The sequence below is a fragment of the Fundulus heteroclitus genome, chromosome 8, assembly GCF_011125445.2.
Source record: "Fundulus heteroclitus isolate FHET01 chromosome 8, MU-UCD_Fhet_4.1, whole genome shotgun sequence".
NCBI lineage: Eukaryota > Metazoa > Chordata > Actinopteri > Cyprinodontiformes > Fundulidae > Fundulus > Fundulus heteroclitus.
Genome location: NC_046368.1, coordinates 25,161,948 through 25,180,664, shown reverse-complemented (window position 1 = coordinate 25,180,664; position 18,717 = coordinate 25,161,948). Strand labels below are relative to the sequence as shown.

Sequence of the window (18,717 nt, the reverse complement as noted above, 5' to 3'; positions counted from 1 at the left end):
CACGATTTCACAAGGTATGCCTGGCACAGAAACGTCCCCAGAGGGGGCGCCGCGCTCACAGCGGGACGCGGTGGAGGCGGCGTCGCGCTGTTCTTCAGGAACGCCTGCGGTTCTTGTCTGGGAGACTTCAGTTACCTCCGACCGAAAAGTCTCCCAGAAAGTCAGACATGTTTCACATCCATATAATTTTATTTTGCATTAGTGCGTTCAAATGAAGAAAAAAAAAATGACTCCGCGGGACAAAAACATCCAAAAAGGGAAAAAAAACGGCGGCCTATCCAGAGTCCAGACCTTCGCTGATTAGTGAAATACTGTCAAGTCAAGATGTGGCAAGCCTCAGACTGAATCCTGAGATAAAGCCGTAGCTCAAGGGCGTGCAGACGTCCTACTATTTAGACTTCGTCTCCAAACATTAATATTGTTTTTCTCTTCAATCGTACAGGACATTCATCGCGTTAAAAAGTGGGGGGAAAAATCCGGGATTTTTTTTCCCGTCGTCTCAAAACCCTGGAATTACAACAGGGCTGTGTACGCTTTCTGAGAGCCTTCTCGCAGAGTTCAACATACGCAGGAGGAAACATTCAGGCAAGAGTGGTTCCGAAACTTGTTCAAAGTGCGTCATGGCTATCCAGATACCAAGGTATGTAGCGTCATCCGGCTCAGAGCGCTTAGAGTCTTCAGACACGGGGAGGGGAGGGAGAGGCTAAATATGCATCTCTGTATCTACCTGCAGGTATGTATGTACAGCTGGAGGTTTCCCTCGCCGAGCGTTTCTACAGGAGGCGGGGACTCGTCACTGGACACACCTAAAAGCTCTTAGTCCCTTAGTCCCTGCTCTAAGACGGAAAAAACCTCACCTCTATATCCTTTAACACATTCATTTATCATCACCCTCTCAGAACACACATGAGGTTTGCAAAAAAAACAAACAGAAAAAGAGATGGAAAAAAAACTCTTTCCATCCAACGTACAAAGAAAAAAAAAACTGACTAAAGGGAGAATTCAGGGCCATTTAGGTTTAAAGGGAGGTAGGTTGAAAACGCTAAATATATTGATCAAATATGGCCTTAATCTTCTAACAGTTCCCGCTGTGGACATAGGGGCGACGTCGAGCCGTGCTAGGCACTTAGGGTTCCTCTGTACTGATGGCAACATTGAGTTCAGCTCAACGGAGACTGAAACGAGACTGAAAGGGTTAAACAGGCTTTAAAGCTGGCCTCGGTTCTCCCCGCAAAAATAAACGCCGGCGTCCTCCCCCACGCCGCTGGACCAGCAGAGGGAAAGAAACGAGGGAAAAACCAAGGAACATACGACGTGTCTTTACAGTCCCAAATCATCGCCGCCGCCGCCGCGCGTGGATACAAGGGATTCTCCTCCAAACGCCTAAATGTGTTTCTCTGGTTGCTAATTAAGTCTGTAATCCCTGATAAAAAATTAGTCCTGGTGCCTTAAACCTATCAAAAAAACCCAGCCTTCTTCCTGGCGATATTAAAAACACTTCCCCCGACGGAGATCCATGTAGTAACATACTGCATACGTACAGCCAGGGTGGGGGGCGGGGGTGGGAGTCTGTGCAAAACCTAGAACAATAAAACACACGCTTGCGTTGCCGTCTATCTGTCCTTAGTGGTCAGCTTCTCGATCAGCTCCTGCAGCGGGGCCAGCTCTTTCCTGTCGATCAGGTTAAACTCCTGCGGAAGACAGAGGTAGAGGCAGAGCGGTGAGGAGGAGGGGGGGGGGGGGGGGGGGGGGCATGTGAAAACGTTTCCATCGGTGTCCGGGACGCTTTACCTGAACAAAAAAGATGAAGTGTTTGAAGGAGGTGTTGAGGTGGGCCTCCTCCTGCAGCTGCATGACGGAGTCAAAGTGCTGGTGGTAGATGTGGGCGTAGACCCTGAACAGCCGCTTCAGGATGGTCTTGGCCACGGACATGAAGTTGCGCTTGAAGGGAACGCCTTGAAAGCAAAGGACAGAGCGTTTAGGTCAATAAACAGGAGCTGGATAACAGCCGGCGAGCGCCTCAGGGACTTTTACAGGTCTGCGGTCAGGAAGGTGACGGCTAAAATGGCTGCAGACCCCGGATACAACGCACCGGTCCCACATTCCCCTTTGGCTAAAGCCAGCCACCACGGGGACGGTGTCTCTGGGGAACGGCCAACAGGCAGAGGACCCAGGCTAACACCAAGCTTGATTGCTCAGACAGCGAAGTGGAACCAAAGTCAAAAACCTTGTCTGTCGTAACGAAGCCGATTCTGATTGTAATACGTCTGCAACCGTTTCACATTCTGTCACGTTGTAACCGTGGACTTTAACGCAGCAGGAGAATCCTCTCCCGGCCCACCTGAGGACCCCCCAGACTGTGGATGCTACTAAACGTGGCCTTAAAACCCACCTTTTTAGGAGAGCTTTTAACTGAACTCTTGCCCTTTTACTTATCGCCTTTGTTTATTTTATCTTTATTTTTCATGCTCTCCGTGTGTTTTTATTTAGCACTTATCTGTTTTACTATGTAGCAATTTGGGATTTGTATAATGATAAAGTGCATTACAAATCCAATGTAGTAGTATTATTAATAAAAATAATAATAATAATAAATATTATTATTATTATTATTATTATTATTATTATTATTATTATTATTATTATTATTATTATTATTATTATTATTATTATTATTCATACTGAGCCTGGTTCTGACGGAGGTTTTTCCTTCCCGTTAATGTGGAGTTTTTCTTCCCACTGTCGCTTCATGCTTGCTCAGTATGAGGGATTGCAGCAAAGCCATGTACAATGCAGACGACTCTCCATGTAGCTCTACGCTTCTCCAGGAGTGAATGCTGCTTGTCGGGACTTTGATGCAATCAACTGGTTTCCTTATATAGGACATTTTTGACCAATCGGTATAATCTGACCCAATCTGTATAATATGATTGATTTTGACTTTGTAAAGTGCCTTGAGATGACATGTTTCATGATTTGGCGCTATATAAATAAAATTTAATTGAATTAAATTATTATAATACCCCCTCAGCTTCAGAATGATGCGCTCTTTGTGTCAGCTTATTATGTTAAATCCAGACAAAGGGAAAAAAAAAAAGTTGGTTGTTAGATGACAAAACGAGGAAACCTCAGAACTGCTTTATTAAGACACCAGAAGACTGATAAAGGTGGACGTATTACCGAGCTGACGCTTTGTGCTGCTATCCTGCCCTCTGTTAAACTGGGGGGGATCGGACGGAAAAACAAGAACGAACAGGACCCGGACGGCACGTTCGCTCGGATTGCAAAAGTCTTCGCTGGCAGGCCGCGGCACGATCGGAGCGAAGGGTGAACCGTCATGACAGCAGCACATAAGCCCCTGATGGCAGCGTCCCGTCTCGTCGTGTTCAAACAGAGCCCCTCTGCCCTGCTGCTGCGCCGCTGATCTCAGACTCAGCTCAGCGGTTAGCGTAGCAGCGCACAAACAGAGCCTCTGCACACTTAGCTCCTCGAGGGCCAAGCACAGCCCGGCGTGGAGCGTTTGCTGCTCGGCTCGCGGGACGCTCCTGAACAACGGACCTAAAACGCACAGAGAAAGAAGCAGCAGCAGCAGCGCTCCGCCCTTAGCGACACAAGCCTCAGCTGGTCCAGAGGCTGAGACACCTTGAGTTTCCAACCCCAAATTACAGAACACGAGGCTTGAAGCACCAACTCCAGCTCGGTTAAGGAGAGCAGAGCATATTAGCTGCATGGAAATATTAAAGGCGTCAGAAAAGCGCTTTATGCCCGGATGCAAATGAGATAAATGGACAAGACAGGCCATGATTCTGCTTTACAGCTACAACATTTCCATTTTGTTAGCTACAGCATCAGCACGTCTTATATAGCTGCTAAAAATATCCTAATCAGGTAAAAGAAAAGAAAAATAGATTCCCCCTTCCTGAGAACATTGTCTAACATCAAGCTAAAAGCAGACAGCCTGCTTTAGAGGCAGCTTTCTATTGACGGCAGAGAGCGAATCCTACCGATCTTAGAAGGGAAAAGCGTCTCGTCGTCCAGCTGGTCCTGCACCCACGTCATCAGGTAATCGATGTACTTGGGGGCCGAGCACTTGATGGGTTTCTTGATGTTGGTTCCATCGGCCCAGTGGTACTCGTACCTGGAGGAGGCAGAGGGGCTGTGTTCAGCGGACAAAGACCCAAAACACCTGGATACGACATCCCAGACCAGGCGCCTGCATGGGCCGGGTCTGATCATGTTTTTAAAAGCCCAGGTATTACTCTGCACCATAAAGCATCTCCTACTGATCGATATTACATGGAAAACCCTTTTAATCCAATCATTATGGAGCGATTCATCGACACGATCGTGACCATGAACCCATTATGAGTTAAAGGAACCATGAAAGTATTTCTGGGCTTTAAAGCGACCGCTGCTGAAAGTGATCTAATTCAAAGCCGTCGCATAAAGAACAGCGAAGGCGATGGGGATTACACTCGTGGTTGTCTAGTTACCCGCGGATGCAGTGAGTGGGGCACTTACTTAGGACCGGCGGACATGACCGGACAGCTCTCCTCCGTGCAGAAGTCTGTGATGGTGCCATACAGCATGTTGATCTGGTTGAAGAAATCCACCGCTGAGGAAAGAAGATGGAAAGAAAAAGATGAAACGGAGAGCGGGCGTGGTTGAGGCGGGTGATGCGTACGCCAGCTGTGGACCACGTCCGTGACAGTGAGCTACTTAAGAGCTGGCCATAACTAAGGGTTACCCGCTGATGGAGAAGATGAGATTTTATGGACATGATCCCTTTTATTTGACCTTTAACCTGCCGAAGAAGGCTTAATTAACAGATTGCAACCTCTCTGAGACGGCTTTCACCAGGCGGAAAGCCTGCGTTGCATTTCCAGGACAAGCGATGCTAAAAGCTTTTAAGGCCACACAATGATTTCTTATTTAGGGTCTCAGTTTGGCCGACTAATTCCTTTATACGGCGCAGTGTTAGCTGAAGACCCCACATCTGCTTGGAGAGCTGAACTGGTTCATACGCGGTTTAGACTACTAAAGTGTCTGGAAAGCAACACAACGCAGCCAAGTCTAGAAATACAAATGCTTTATCCCGCATTATTTCCTACTGGACCGTGGCTTTCCTCACGCTGCCATCAAATAAACTCCTCCCCCTCCACGTTGGACGCGCTGCGGCTAGCATTAGCGTCTCTGCTTGTGGCCGCTGGACACGATCACATGATGGCAGCGCTGAATGAACCAAACGGTTGCTCGCATTTCCCCAAGTGAACATTTTATCAAATCGACTAGAAAGGAAAACCAAAAGCTGCTTCTGACCCGAATCAGCGGGTAAACGAGTCGGTTGTGTTACGGCGGGTGCTTCAGATAAAGGGACGCGTCTCCGGAGAGACGACTTATTTTGTCTACGAGCCCAGACCGACCGATGGGGCGCCGTGCTGTTCTTCTGATACCAACGCCACTCCTCCCTAGGTCACCGCGCATCCTTGATACTGAACACGCTGCCAACGGTGGGCTTATGTCTAGAAGATGTCTGCAGACATCCGCCTTCTCCCCTACCACCCCTCCAGGACGCGTCTAAACCCCGCAGACCCGCAGCGCAGCACAAGAACGAACCCGAGCCTGACGGTTCAGACACAAACAAACCATCTATGCCCTTCCGCTTCCATTTATTAGACGGAGACTTTTGTTTCCTGTCAGCGCCGGTCACAATCTAAAAGCGTAGAAAAAAAAAACGACCGACTGCAGCTTCTCTTGAGCAACAATCGCGCTGAAACACGGCTCGGCCCCGGCGGCGGGAGAGAGAGAGAGAGAGAGAGAGGGACGGAACGCGTACGGCGTGTTTACTCCAACTTCCCCGTCGTTGTGAAAGTCGGAGGGGGGCTTGTGCAAGAGGCGAAAACCTTCCCTTCTGGCTGCGAAACGCCCGGTTAGGTAAGCGTTTGCCTGCGTGTGGCCCCTGCCCGACAGCTTCAGCTCCACAGGAGTTGTGTTGTGGGAGGAGCCGGTCTTTAAACGGAGCCATTGGCCGCAGCTCAGTGGACGGTAAACAAGGCAACGCTCAATAAAGTCTATTTAACATTCACAGCCGTCTCTCTGGGGGTGAAAGCACTCAGTCCGTAGAGGGAAAGCCAAAACCCCCCCTCCCCGTAAAGCTCACCCTCACCTGATCCGTGACCTAGACTGATTCATTCATTCTTTTCAGGAACCAGGAGAACGAAAGCTTTAAATAAAATAATACAAAAAACAACAGGTGCTGAGATGAAGCCTCTCTCGCTGGGAATCAAAGCAAAAAGGATGAATCAGCGGGAGAAGGGGGGGGGGCAACAGACAGAACTTACTGTTAACAGCCACCCACTCGTTTAGGTCTTCCCCCTCGGGCAGCATGACGGCCATGCGCAGGTTTCCGCTCCCCAGCGTGGCCTCGGCATGTTTCAGCAGCTCGTACTGGTGGGATCCCTCTGGGATGTTCTTCTTGGGCTTGAACGTCTTGGACGAACGGTTCCCGCTGCGGCGGTCGCGTTTGGAGGGAGGCGACAAACAGAGGGACAGATGAGTCGACGACAGATCACGACTTCACAGGAAACAGAGCGGGGAAATAAGTTTGCTTGAATAAAAAAAAGTCAACAGGTTTTTTTTTTTACTGACAAAAGAGGCACAGATGCTTTAGAATGAGCAGAACAGGGGGATTGGGGGGAGGGGGGGGCAGAACAGTGCATCTCTGTGTTTAATGAGGCCGTATTCAGCCTCTCACACTGCTCCATTAAACAAGAATTTATCAGGCATCAAAGCGTGGGTCAGAACAAAAAACAAACTAAATAAACAGCTTAGTAGTTTGTTAAAACGTCTCCTAAATTAAACCCAAAATGGGCCGAACGCTTCCGGCATCAGGAAAAAACCCAACAACAACTCATCGTAACAATTCAACTAGATCAATAAAACATCCACCTAAAGCAATGTCTGCATGCTTTATGTCTTTGAAGGTTTAGTATAATGGAACAAGAGAGGTTGTGTCATCCGAGGAGTGGATGAGCACCGCGCTCCGGCCATAAGTAGCCGACTTACAGGCTGCAGTCGGTCCGATTCAGCAACATCCTCGCTCAGGACGAGTCGCTGCATGAACCCACTTTAAGACCGCTCTCCATTTCTTCCCCTTTATGAGCAAAACTACCACATCTAGACAGAAACCACTTTGATGATCCAAAACTTTCTGGAATATAACCGTGGACAATACAGCCAAAACAAAAACAAAAAAGTAGCACATTTGGTTATTTTGGTGTTTTCACTGTGAGCTCACATTTTGATTACATCAGAGCTCTAAGCCCCACACAGTTAAGAGCATTTTGGCCAATTAATGTTAAACACACTTTGAGTTTTGGCGACTTTACCGACTCGTTTCAAGTCCAGAATGACATTTAACCCTCAAGTCCTGAAGTGAACTCCGTCTAAGACGACCCAAGTGTTTGGAAAACGAAGGGTAGACAGTTTTAGAGTATTAACAGAGGTGGAGCTGTGGGTTGCTGAGCTATTGACGGAAATCAAAAGACTTTCATGACGGGAAAATAAAATGATAGAAACTGAAATCGTTAGTTTAGGAATTCATTAGCTGAATTCAATTTGCCGATCAATACAGTGGATCCTCGCCTGTGTTTTACACCAAAATCTAATTCAAATAATACTACTACTACTACTACTACTACTAATAATAATAATAATAATATAAACATTCAAATGGAGTAAATGATTAACCGGTTTTATTTGACAGATAGGGTTTTTATTTATTTATTTTTTTATTAGCACCAAATGTAAACATTACCAACAAAGGCTGACTGTTTAACTTTTCAGAGTTGATGTATCTATGTTAGCTCCTCTTAAAGAAGACTGCATTTCAGCAATGCCCCCTTAGCTTAGAAATGTTGATGAAAAACAGGGTTGTTGGGTTTTTTTTAACAGGAAATTAGGTTACACACATGAGGTGTACATAAAAAAAATGAAGCTATCCTAATAATCATTTCTGGTACAATCAAAGCTTTAATCTGTGTACAAATGCTGCCATCCTAACCAGGCTTTATTTTCACCAGTTGTTTTCTCTTTCAGTTTTACACGCACTTATTAAATAGTTAGTCATTTACAAACGACATAGAAACACCTTCCTCGCTGTAGAAGGCAGCTTTAGAGGCCGAGGAACAGATCGTGTTGTTTTTTCGTTTAACCACAGCTAATGTTAGCATCTATTAGCAGCGTGTACGCACCAGCAAATATCCAGGCCACACGATTAATAGATTTAAAAAAATAACTCGAACTACATTATTAAACAGTGATTCTGGAGCACACGGCGCTTGTTAATGCGCTGATCTGACTAAACTGGAAGCCGTGAGGCTTTTTAAACAGAACATAATACCGGGAAGACACGCAGATAACACTAATGATTAAAAGGCAAATCCAGGAAGTAGTCTAATCCTGTGTTTATTTTATCGCTAGCTAGCTTCCCATTGGTGTAGCATCGTCTACTTTTGTCGAAAACCGAGCACAAACCGTGAAGACAAAAACATGCGTTCACCGAACACAGCATAACTCACAAAAGGAAGCTCATGTTTCCCCCGGAGACGAGGAAAGAAAAACGCTATTTAAATCAGGCTGAGAGGATGGACACCAAAGGGGGCCAAACTCTTTTAATCTCCCTCTTCTTGTTGTCGTCTCTGGTCCTTTCTGTCGAAACCGATGAATTTCTCAAATAAATATGAGTGCAGCCGGAAAAACTCCACGGTGGGGAAACAGAAAGCAGCTTTGTCTCTCAAACGCCGACACCACTGCTCCTCTGGACGCAGAGCGAGAGAGAGAGGAGAACAGATGCAATGGCTCCGACTTCTTCAGCGCAGCAGACCAGAGGGGATTCTGGCACGTGCTGCCATCTAGTGGATGAAAATGAAAGTGCTTGTGTTTTCTCATACCTCGTGTTTCTTTTGTTTTTAATTTGAACTAAACCCCAATATCTTTTATGATTACAGTTGTTTGTTTTTTTATTAAGATTATTATTTCGGAATAAATTCAGAGGTAGTTCCTAAATACTTGATTGGATTATATTCAACCTGGTTTATTCAGTTGTTGTTTTTAAGACTCCCTTTTGCGTTGGAATCAGAGTATAGTAATACATGAGTAGGATTTTTTTTTTTGCATGATAAATTCTCGACACAGATAATAACGACAGCAATACTGAATCTTGTTATTAAGTATGAACAGGCAATACCAAGCTCCTTACCAATTAAAAAAAATAAATTCGCTATCAGTTCAATTTAATTTGATAATAATACTGCTTTCTTTATCCCAGTAGGACATTGTATTAAATCTACAGTTACTGGCACCCCTCAAGATGTGTAAAAAGCTCTAAGATAGATGTCCCTTTTCTTGCTTTGGCAAAATGTCACACTGAAAATTCAAAGACGAAGAGGAAGAGAACTGTGGATGAAGTCTGATTCAACCTTGGGTAGTTTGCAGATCACTGACGGTTCACACGTTCAAACAGTTACACTCAAGTATAAACAGCATTGGAATGGCCTTGGCCGAGTTCTGTGTCTCAGAGATGAACATGCTTCGGTCCAAACGGTGTGTAGCAGAACCAAATCTAAAGACTGTAGTGAAGATGCTGGCTAAAGCTGCTAAGAGACTGCCATTACTCAAAGTAAAACCAGTCCTGTGCCCACATGAACGTAAAGACTAGCAACAACCAGGCCACTATTCCAAAAGCAACTTAAAAGGCTAGATTACACTTTTCAAATTCAAATTAGTTTTTGGAGACATCCCCAAAAAATTGGAGCCTACCAAACGTGAGAGCTAGCTTTGAAGTATGGGGGTGCCATGATCATGCTGTGTTTCACTGTGGGACAGACTGGTGTACCTCACCAACCAGATCGGATCACGAGGTGAGGAGAGAACATTTGAGAATGGAAACGTCTAATCCTGAAGGAAGGGGGGAAGGAATTATTCTAGCATTAAGCACACAGAAATCATTTTTGTTCACCCTACCCGACCTAAAACAGAAAGGGTTTGTCTGATTTGGTGTCACATAGTGAGAAAAGGCTTTTTCTACCTTGTATGGAAATATCTGGCTTCAGAAGAGTGCATAGCATGCCCAATATTGACAACCTTGGCCAGGCTATTTGCAAGAAGATGGACACAATTTTTAAGGAACGATGTATTAATCTGGGAAAAATGTTCTGTTTCGTGTGGGACAGTTCCTTTGAAGCAAAGCATTAGCAATAAGTTAGAATCTCTCGGAATAAGATTTAGCTTCTTTTGAACACTTTTTCACGGCGTCGGGGTTTCTAAATGAATTGAGTGATTGGAAAAGTGAGTTGTCTTGGTTCCATGATGTCGAATAGGTTGTTTGGTTTTCCCGTTTCAAAAAAACCCCACTTCAATAGACATTTTTAAATCTGCGCTTTACATCCACCTCTTTTCTTTGGCGTTTTCTTTATTTTCTTCTCGTCAGTGTTGTAGTTCATATTGCTACTGTGCTTTGGGTTATGTTACTTCTACTTTTGATTTCCATCTTATTTTATCTAAATATGAATGCTTTTATTTATTTTAAATCCTTTGATTCCTTTTGTTCAGCACCGGTCATTCCCTTTTTTCTTCAAAGTTGGCCTGACTTGTTTAGCCTTGCAGAGTTCTGATCATTGTGTGCAGTAATTTTTCTCTCAGTTTATTGCCTTCAGCTAACCTGCACCCTCTGTTTGGCCAATCAGCACCACAGTCCCACTTCTTGGACAGACCCTTCTGTTGACCTTTAGCCACTCACTTGAGTCGAGACATCTTCCCTAGGTTTGTTTTTCTCCCCCCTTTGCAAATCACATTTTGTATTTTTACTGCTGTTTTGGGACCTAAATGAAGTTAAAAAGATTAAAAAAACAGGCATTTGTGGTACTATTTGCAAAATCTGTAATATTGCAAGGTTGAGCAGGCAGGGGATATTCTGGAGGAGAGAAGAGCCAGGTTAGCATCTCATATGGACCTCTTAAATATTTGCTCAGGACTCTAAAAGGAGATGGTTTTCCATTCTTTGTCGCTTTAGAGCGGGATACTGTTGATCTATTCAGATTGTCGTTGTCCGCGAGGTTCCACTGTGAAGTCCAGGTTTTGGAAAAATGTTATTTAGTACCGTATATGATTTATATATTTTCATACAAGAGGATGGTACAAGTTGTTTGCACCCCTGCAAGACGATGAACCTGTAACCAGCTACAGCAAAATAAAGACACTAAGGCGAGTCTCAGTGTTGGCTGACTTTTATTGACTCCTAACAGACCTATTCCTCTGAGACAACATCCATCACACAAGTGAGGCTGGAGAGAGCGTGTGTCAGAGGCAGGCAAGGAAATGAGCAGAGGAGCAGGAGAGGACGAGCACAAAGGATGTTTTGGTCTCCAGGTGTGTTTGCACAAAGGGGGGGAACCGCAGGCCGCCAAAGCAGAGGAGGGACCTTCGCCGACTCATCAGAGGGATTCCAGGCGAGCTGTCAGCAGGGATTTCTGAGACACTAGAAACATAACATGTAGAGAGCTCAGTTACAGAGTAGAGAGAGAGAGAGGGGGGGGGGGGGGGTGAGTGAGTCTTCACATGCTGGAGTTCATCAGTCTGACAGCAGTGGCAACAAAAGATTTCCTTAGACATGGGCTAGATCTCCTGCCCCTTTTAAACAGAGTCCTGGTTAGATGATGGATGGGCTGATTGCGCCCAGCTAACCCAGGATATGACAATATGGCCCATCATCATCAACGTTTTTGATCACATCAAATCTTGCACACGTCCCTCAGGCTTGTCTGGGTCCTCGTGATCATGTGTTTTCACCGATTCGAAATATGCAAGAATCAAAAAAGTCTTTGTTGTCATTATGTAACCATGATGAAATTTTGGTGACACACTGGCTCAAAAGTAACACCATTAAGTAAGAACATTAAATGTTCAGGTTGAGTGTGCTAACAACACTCTTCGAGAAGCTATAAGGGTGCCAATAAACACTGGCACGTGAGAGGCAGTGTGGATAATGCTTACTTGAATCAAGAACCTGTGGGACTGTGAACTGGGCTGGTGGTTTATTTGATTTTCAGCAGGGGGCGATAGCCTTCATAGCTTTGGGAAAGACACCCACGCATTAATTCCCCCTAAATTGCATCCTGGTATATTACGTCAGGTCCTCACGATGAGCACATCATTACTCAGCTTTTTGAAGAAGATTTTGTCCTGTTTAAACAGCAAACATTCAACTGGTCCTTTATTGTTTACATGACTGTACATGCCAAGCATAAAATACTTAGTTACAGTTTTATGGAAGTTTAGAAGGCTATGGAGAACACATTCAAAGAAAACTGCCTCAGTGGATCGCAGTATTGTTAGAATCGGATAATAATATCTTTATAATGGACCAAAAATGATTTGGACATTTGCTTATGGTCTACCGTGTATATGCAAATGATCAGAGCCATTAAAACTAATGAAGGGACTTTATACTCAGAGACCCCCCCCTCCCCACCCCACCCCACCCCATACAAACACGTAGATTTGCAGCATCCACATCATTCCTCCTTGTTCCAGTGTTGCAGCCTCTTTTGTTTACCTCATCTTCTTATTATATGTATTATTATTATTATATGTATTATATGTATTATTATTATTATTATATATTATCATTATAATACATTTTTATTATGATTAATAATAATATTAATGATAATAATAATAATAATACATATATTAATAATAATAATACATAATAATAATAATAATAATAGTATTAATATTATTGTCGTTGTATTACTACGACTCCTACTACTACTATTATTAATAATAATAACAACAATCTCCTAACTTCTTTGTGTTATTATTGTCAGAATTTCACATTTATTTATTTTTTAATTTTTGTTTGGAGTTTTTCCTTTCTATTCTATCTCTTTAAATTATATATATAAAAAAGGGTTAGAATCATTGATTAATTTACTACTGTTTACTTATTATAGTCAATTGAAATAATCAAATATTCAAAGGTTTTTACTAACGACTTATTAATTTTTTGGGCGCTTTTGGCCCTTCTTGGCAGCAATGTCACGCATTCGGTGGGCCAGCTCGTGCTGCCTTCAGGTGCCATCTGGAATTCAGTGTTAACCAAACCTTCCACTAGGGGCTCTTTAAGCATGAACGGGGTGAGTTGGTACGCAGACAATGAATAGGTTGAGCACTAGGACCCAGCAGCCGCGCGTCAGCTGACCGGAGCAGGCAGCTATAATCAACGCAGGGCTGTTTGACCTGAAGCTTTTTTCCCGTCTGGCTCGGGGAGCGGACCTTGTCTGCCGGAACGGGCCCATGTCTGAAAACCCAGACAGACGCTCACGTTTTAACAGAAAGGATACCACGAGCGAGTAGGTCGGTCACGACGGAGCAGGTAAAAAAGCCCTTTTTCTGCGCCAGACGTGGTTTTCGGCTCTGACGGGTGTTGGTGGTGGAGGTGGGGGCTTCTCGTTTATCTGCCGTCGGCTTGCGAGTCCTCTGTTGTGAGCTTATGTTGTTGCTTTATCCGCGGCAGCAAGATGGAGTGCGAGTGGAAGCCAGACGAGCAGGGGCTTCAGCAAATCCTACAGCTGCTGAAGGAGTCCCAGTCACCCGACACGTCCACGCAGAGATCCGTCCAGCAGGTATCCTTTCCACGGGGGGGCCACGCGGGAGCGAGGTTTCCGAGCTCAATCCAGCCGAGTCCCACTCAACAGGCTAGCTGCTGCTAACCTGCGCCGAGGTGTTCACCGCCCGGCAGCAGGCTCGCCTCCGCTCACCGACCGGCTCCTCTTTTATCGCCCCCACCCCCCCACCCCCCGGTAGTAACCCCGGCACGGTTCATCTAGGCAAGGTCACGTTTAGCCGATGCAGAGAGCCGGGGTTACCGTCAGTAATCCAGCTAAAAGCGACCTGGTGTTTGTTACATTGTTTATTTCTGACTAAAGGTAAATAATAACAATGTAATCCCCCGTTCCTTTGGAGAAAACAGACACGCTCACACACACACACACACACACGCACATACATACATCTATCTATCTATCTATCTATCTATCTATCTATCTATATATATATATATATATATATATATATATATATATATATATATATATATATATATATATATATATATATATATATATATATATATCACTTATTACACACTAAAGGAAAATCTTGCATTTTATTACGATTAAGTAACTTTGGTATTACGCTGAATTTAGAGCTTTAGGTTGTGGTTTGTAGTATGCGTTTGCAAATCTGGAAAATTAAAGGTACATAGCCACGGTATATGCTTGTAAGAAAAACGTTTGATCACGATAAAATAAAGTTATATACACCAAGCGTCCATCCTGCTAATGTTTTTTGATGGTCCTGTTGTGTATAAAAATAGCCCCCCCAGCGCCAGGCGCAATTAGCAGATATAAACAGATGTGGCGCCATCTACTGGCGGTATTGTAGAACTACCATAATGCCGGTTTGGTTAGATGGTAAAACAAAATGAAATAGTGCCTGACAGAGCCTGACCCTCGGCAATGCCTCGCAGTAAAGCGTCAGCTCGGCGCGATCGAAGACCAACCGTTATTAATTAAATACACCGATCTACAGCAACTTTAAGAGCCTCATATCAGCACATTTACTCACGTCAATCAACTCAATTGGCGGCTTTAGCGTGCGCCTCAGTGAATGCCAACGTTCACACTGTATTTCCAGTGACAGTCCAGTCTTTTCCTTCATGGAATCATACATTTTCTTGTTTTTTTTCCCCTGGATCTTTGACTGTTCTGCTTTTTTTTTTTTTTTTTTTTTTTTTTTTTTTCGCTGGTAGATGCTAATGGCCGATTGCCGCTTCCTTGTTTTAACCCCTGCTGTCCATGCGCAGTGACGTACTTCTGTTAAAGTTGTAAATAAACACGGTAGGCTTTGTGTGCTAACAAATTGAGCAAAAACAAAGCGCAAAACGGCAAAAATAACACCTAATACTCCAACAGGACCTGATAATCTTTCATAAAAAAACTTTATATGCTACCAAGGTGAGCTAGTGAGTCAAAGAACGTGGCTATGCACCTTTAAAGCAGCAGCTTAACCTAGCAACGATCTAACACTTTTAGTGATTGTATGAAAACGAGGTGATTCGCTCAGTTCAGACCCTCCTTACTGGAATTGCCACATAATCTGGTATTTGAATAACTCTTGTACAAAATCAATTGACCCTATGCAGCTCTGCCCAATCCGGTCTTCTTCTTTCAGCCAGCTAGCTAGCTAGCTTGAAGTCGTGCGCGTTTTCAGCTTCCGTCGCGTTACAAGAGATTTAAAATGAGACAAAAACGTGGGGACGTTTAACGGCTCGCTGCCCTAGCTCGGGCGGCTTCGTGCGCTGTGGTGACATTTTTACCTTCTTTGTATCGTTCCTCCACATCGTTGTCAACTGAACAACCCTCATACGGATTCTGCATCAGCTCACATTGTGCGCGAGTTCGTTTTGATCAATACATTGGATTGGAAAGAGAAAAGTTGCATTTTAAAAATCGCAAAATGTCCCATCATACCAAAGTTGTGGTGGCAAGGAAACGTGAGGGAAGGGTGGTCTCACCTAGTGGAGTGTAGCGTAACGTAAACTACGGTTCCTCGCCTGTTGCTCTGCGCTGCTGGTCAGCTGGCTGAAAGAGAGCGACCCCGTTTCCCCCTTGATTGCAGAAAACACACGTTTGGCTGCTTGAAATAATTCTGGTTGCCACAAACATGGATATGTATAATGTAAAAAAAAAAAAAAAAAACACTGCAAAAAGGGTACTAAAAGTAAGTGAAATTTTCTTGAAATCAGTGTATTTTTCCTTGATTAGAGCAGGTACATAAAACTATTTGCCAATGGAATAAGATTTTCACACTTAAAATAGGAACAATTCATCTCCATCATCTTGCAGGATGTCTAATTATCTTATTTTAGGGGTAAAAATACTCATTCCATTGGCAAATAGTCTTATCTAGCTCCTCAAATCAAGGAAATGTATAGTAATTTCAAGAACTTACTTTTAGTTCCCCTTTTGCAGTGAAGAAATGAGCCCTACCTGTTGTTTTTATTCAGGCAAAGGGCGTGAAGTGTGCAAGCCGTCAGAATAATACTATGACATTTGAACGGTTGGTGCTCTGTTTAAAATAAAAACCATTCAGTCGATGCTCACTTCATCGCTTTGTCCAACGCCGACAAAACCTAATCTGCTACTCTGAAGGCGTGAGGGAAGGTAAAAAGAGAAAAAAGAAAAAGCTTTTCTGCGGTCTCGTTTTTCAAATCGCGTCTTTCAATAGGCATGTTTGTCCTCTTGGGATGAGATTAAAGGGCACACGTTAGAAGAAATCAAACAAAAAGAATACCGGGGACGTAAGCAGGCGTAGAAGCCGCATCGGGGCGGCGTGGTTTGCTGGTCGCTCAGCGTTTAGCGCTTCATTACCTCTGCCGTCGTTTGACCTGATCGCGCTCATCAGACGCAGACCAGCTTCAGTGTTTTCACGTCGGAGAGAGAAGAGGATCACCCACAGCCGTGGCGACTTGTGCCGGCTGATCCTAAATGACTTGCTCATGTAACCCCCCCTCCACTCCCCTCATTAGCTCATAGTCGATATTGCCCTGAAGACGCCATCTGGTCGGGGCCGTGCAGCGCTCGGTCATGGTAAATGGCGTGTTTACGACCCATTACAAGCGATCACACGCGCCCGCCGCACCGCCACTTAGACACATTAACTTGATGCCCGCCGTCGTTCCCCTTCCTCTGCATGATATTCTGCTGCTGATGTTGTTGTGTGTGTCCGGTTGTCATCCTCAACCCCTTTTTTCCTCAGAGACTCGAGCAGCTGAACCAGTATCCAGACTTTAACAACTATTTGATCTTTGTTTTGACCAAATTAAAATCTGAAGGTAAGCAACTCATCTGTCTGCTTCCTTTTATTCTCATGTCATGTTTTGGTCTCTCTCTCTGTTTTTTCTTTGTTTTTTCTCTTTCGGGAAGGATCTATGTGGCCATGACTCAGGCGACCCGAGGGCATCTTTGCCATAGATGATGTGGCTCTGGGAATATGGGTCACTCTAAATTTAAACCTGATTGCTGGCATAGATGCAGCGTTTGGCACGGCTGTCTGCAAAGTACAAGATCCAAAGGGTGTTGAGACGTTTTTAATTTGCCGCCCGCACCGACGTCTCTCGGTTTAAAAGCTGAGAGCCAGAAGCAAATTTAGATTTTTTTAGACGCAATTCAAACACCCAAAGTGCTGTGATAAGGATACCCATTTATAGATGTCTTCTAGTTTTGCTTCTTTTTTTTTTATCCTTGATACTTGATGCTTCTGATCTTTTAAGTTAACCTGAGTAAACATAAAACGCTGCTTTAGAAAGCTGATTTAATGCATTAAGGGGGAAGAAGCCGCCCGCAACCACCTTGTGCTGTGTAAAAAGGATTTGCCCCCTGAACCCGATACCTGTTTGGCCTGCCGTGGCAGCAACGCTCGCTGGCAAGTGTTTCCAGCTGCTGGCAGTGGGTTGAGGATGTTTGGCCCAGTCCTCTCCTGGGGATTGCTTCAGCCCAGTCATGTGGGAGGGTTTTAACGCATGAATGGCCCGTTCAAGGTCGATCCACCCTTTGACTAGGCCACTTCATTGTTGAGCCATTCAGATTACCGTCAGGGTTGTGTTTCGCTTTCTGAAATGCGTGGTTAGTTTTAAGCCTTGTGTCACCAGACACTCGGCCTCTGGAAAGATCCAGCTTGTCTCTCATCATTTTGCTAAATATTTTTCCCAAAAGGCCCGTCCTGTCTCTTTTTAGTTGTTCAATCATGAACGCGGTCCTTAACTGAGGTGAGTGAAGCATGCAGAGCTTTAGATGTTGGTCTAAGGTCTTAAGTGACCTCCTGAGTGAGTCACTGACGCCCTCCTGGAGCAATTCTGGAAGGCAGTCCTCTTCTGGGAAGGTCCAACACGGTTCCCCACGTTCTCCATTTGTGAATATGTGGCTCTGACTGTGGCTCGCTGGAGTCCAAAAACCTTAGACATGGCTTTGGAGTCGTTTGCAGACGAGTTTGTTTCCTCATGTGTGCTGGACTTTCTGCCGGTCAGGACATGTCGCCTACTTCATGTCGTCAGGCAGGTCCTATTCAAGAGGTTCCTTGATTGTAGAGTGAAATTAAACTTGGCTTTCCTAAAATGTGATTAGTTAGTTCCTCAGAGTATCTGTCTGACATCAGACATTGTTCATCTTCAACATATAAGTGTGATTAAAAAAAAAGCAAAGCAGAATCTGTAAGGGGCGGATACTTTTTAGCTGCGCCGTATGACTGGGTTTCTATTATTATCATTGCTATTGATGTTATTTTGGAGATTTTGGGTCATGTTGATAAAAAGGTCAACCATGGCGGTTACTTCCTGTGGTACAGCAGGAAGCCCAGCGGGGACCTTGAACGTTTTTTACATCTCTCTCCTTCGGCCCCTGTCTGGTCACCCCTTCCCCACAGACGAGCCGACCCGTTCCCTGAGTGGACTGATTCTGAAGAACAACGTGAAGGCTCACTATCAGAACTTCCCCAATGGCGTGTCTGATTTTATCAAGAGCGAGTGCCTCCAGAACATCGGGGACTCCTCCCCCCTCATCCGGGCCACCGTGGGTGAGTTGCACGGGATGTTTTCGA

The 18,717-nt window shown here is 44.6% G+C and overlaps 2 protein-coding genes across 5 annotated transcripts in view; one reads left to right on the top strand and one right to left on the bottom strand.

The window, feature by feature from the left end:
* Positions 1–550: 550 nt before the first annotated feature.
* Positions 551–8,968, bottom strand: LOC105918035 (MOB kinase activator 1B). Its single transcript, XM_012853017.3, has 6 exons — positions 8,580–8,968; positions 6,342–6,508; positions 4,522–4,615; positions 4,005–4,138; positions 1,792–1,955; positions 551–1,691 (listed from the first exon to the last, which is right to left on the bottom strand). The coding sequence occupies exons 1-6, from the start codon at positions 8,591–8,593 to the stop codon at positions 1,614–1,616; spliced, it is 651 nt and encodes a 216-aa protein (XP_012708471.1). The 5' UTR covers positions 8,594–8,968; the 3' UTR covers positions 551–1,613.
* A 3,905-nt stretch (positions 8,969–12,873) lies between these two features.
* The window catches only part of tnpo1 (transportin 1), a 30,653-nt gene continuing 24,809 nt past the window's right edge, over positions 12,874–18,717 (top strand). The window contains exons 1-4 of one of the 4 annotated variants that reach the window (XR_001165186.3): positions 12,874–13,435; positions 13,577–13,685; positions 16,882–16,957; positions 18,544–18,693. Coding sequence is in view for 3 of the 4 variants with exons in the window: in XM_012853019.3 (XP_012708473.2) it covers positions 13,581–13,685; positions 16,882–16,957; positions 18,544–18,693 (331 nt within the window). In the remaining variant the exon portion in view is untranslated. Of the gene's footprint in view, positions 13,686–16,881; positions 16,958–18,543; positions 18,694–18,717 lie in introns of all 4 variants that reach the window. The other 3 variants (XM_012853019.3, XM_012853018.3, XM_036140416.1) reach the window with 3 other exon arrangements.

What these genes read in the sequence shown, in the direction of transcription:
- LOC105918035 (XM_012853017.3), bottom strand. An exon ending in CGAGTGGGTGGCTGTTAACA is followed by an intron (nt 4,616 to 6,341) that starts GTAAGTTCTGTC and finishes TTCTTTCCTCAG; the next exon opens with CGGTGGATTTCTTCAACCAG. An exon ending in ACTTCATCTTTTTTGTTCAG is followed by an intron (nt 1,692 to 1,791) that starts GTAAAGCGTCCC and finishes TGTCTTCCGCAG; the next exon opens with GAGTTTAACCTGATCGACAG.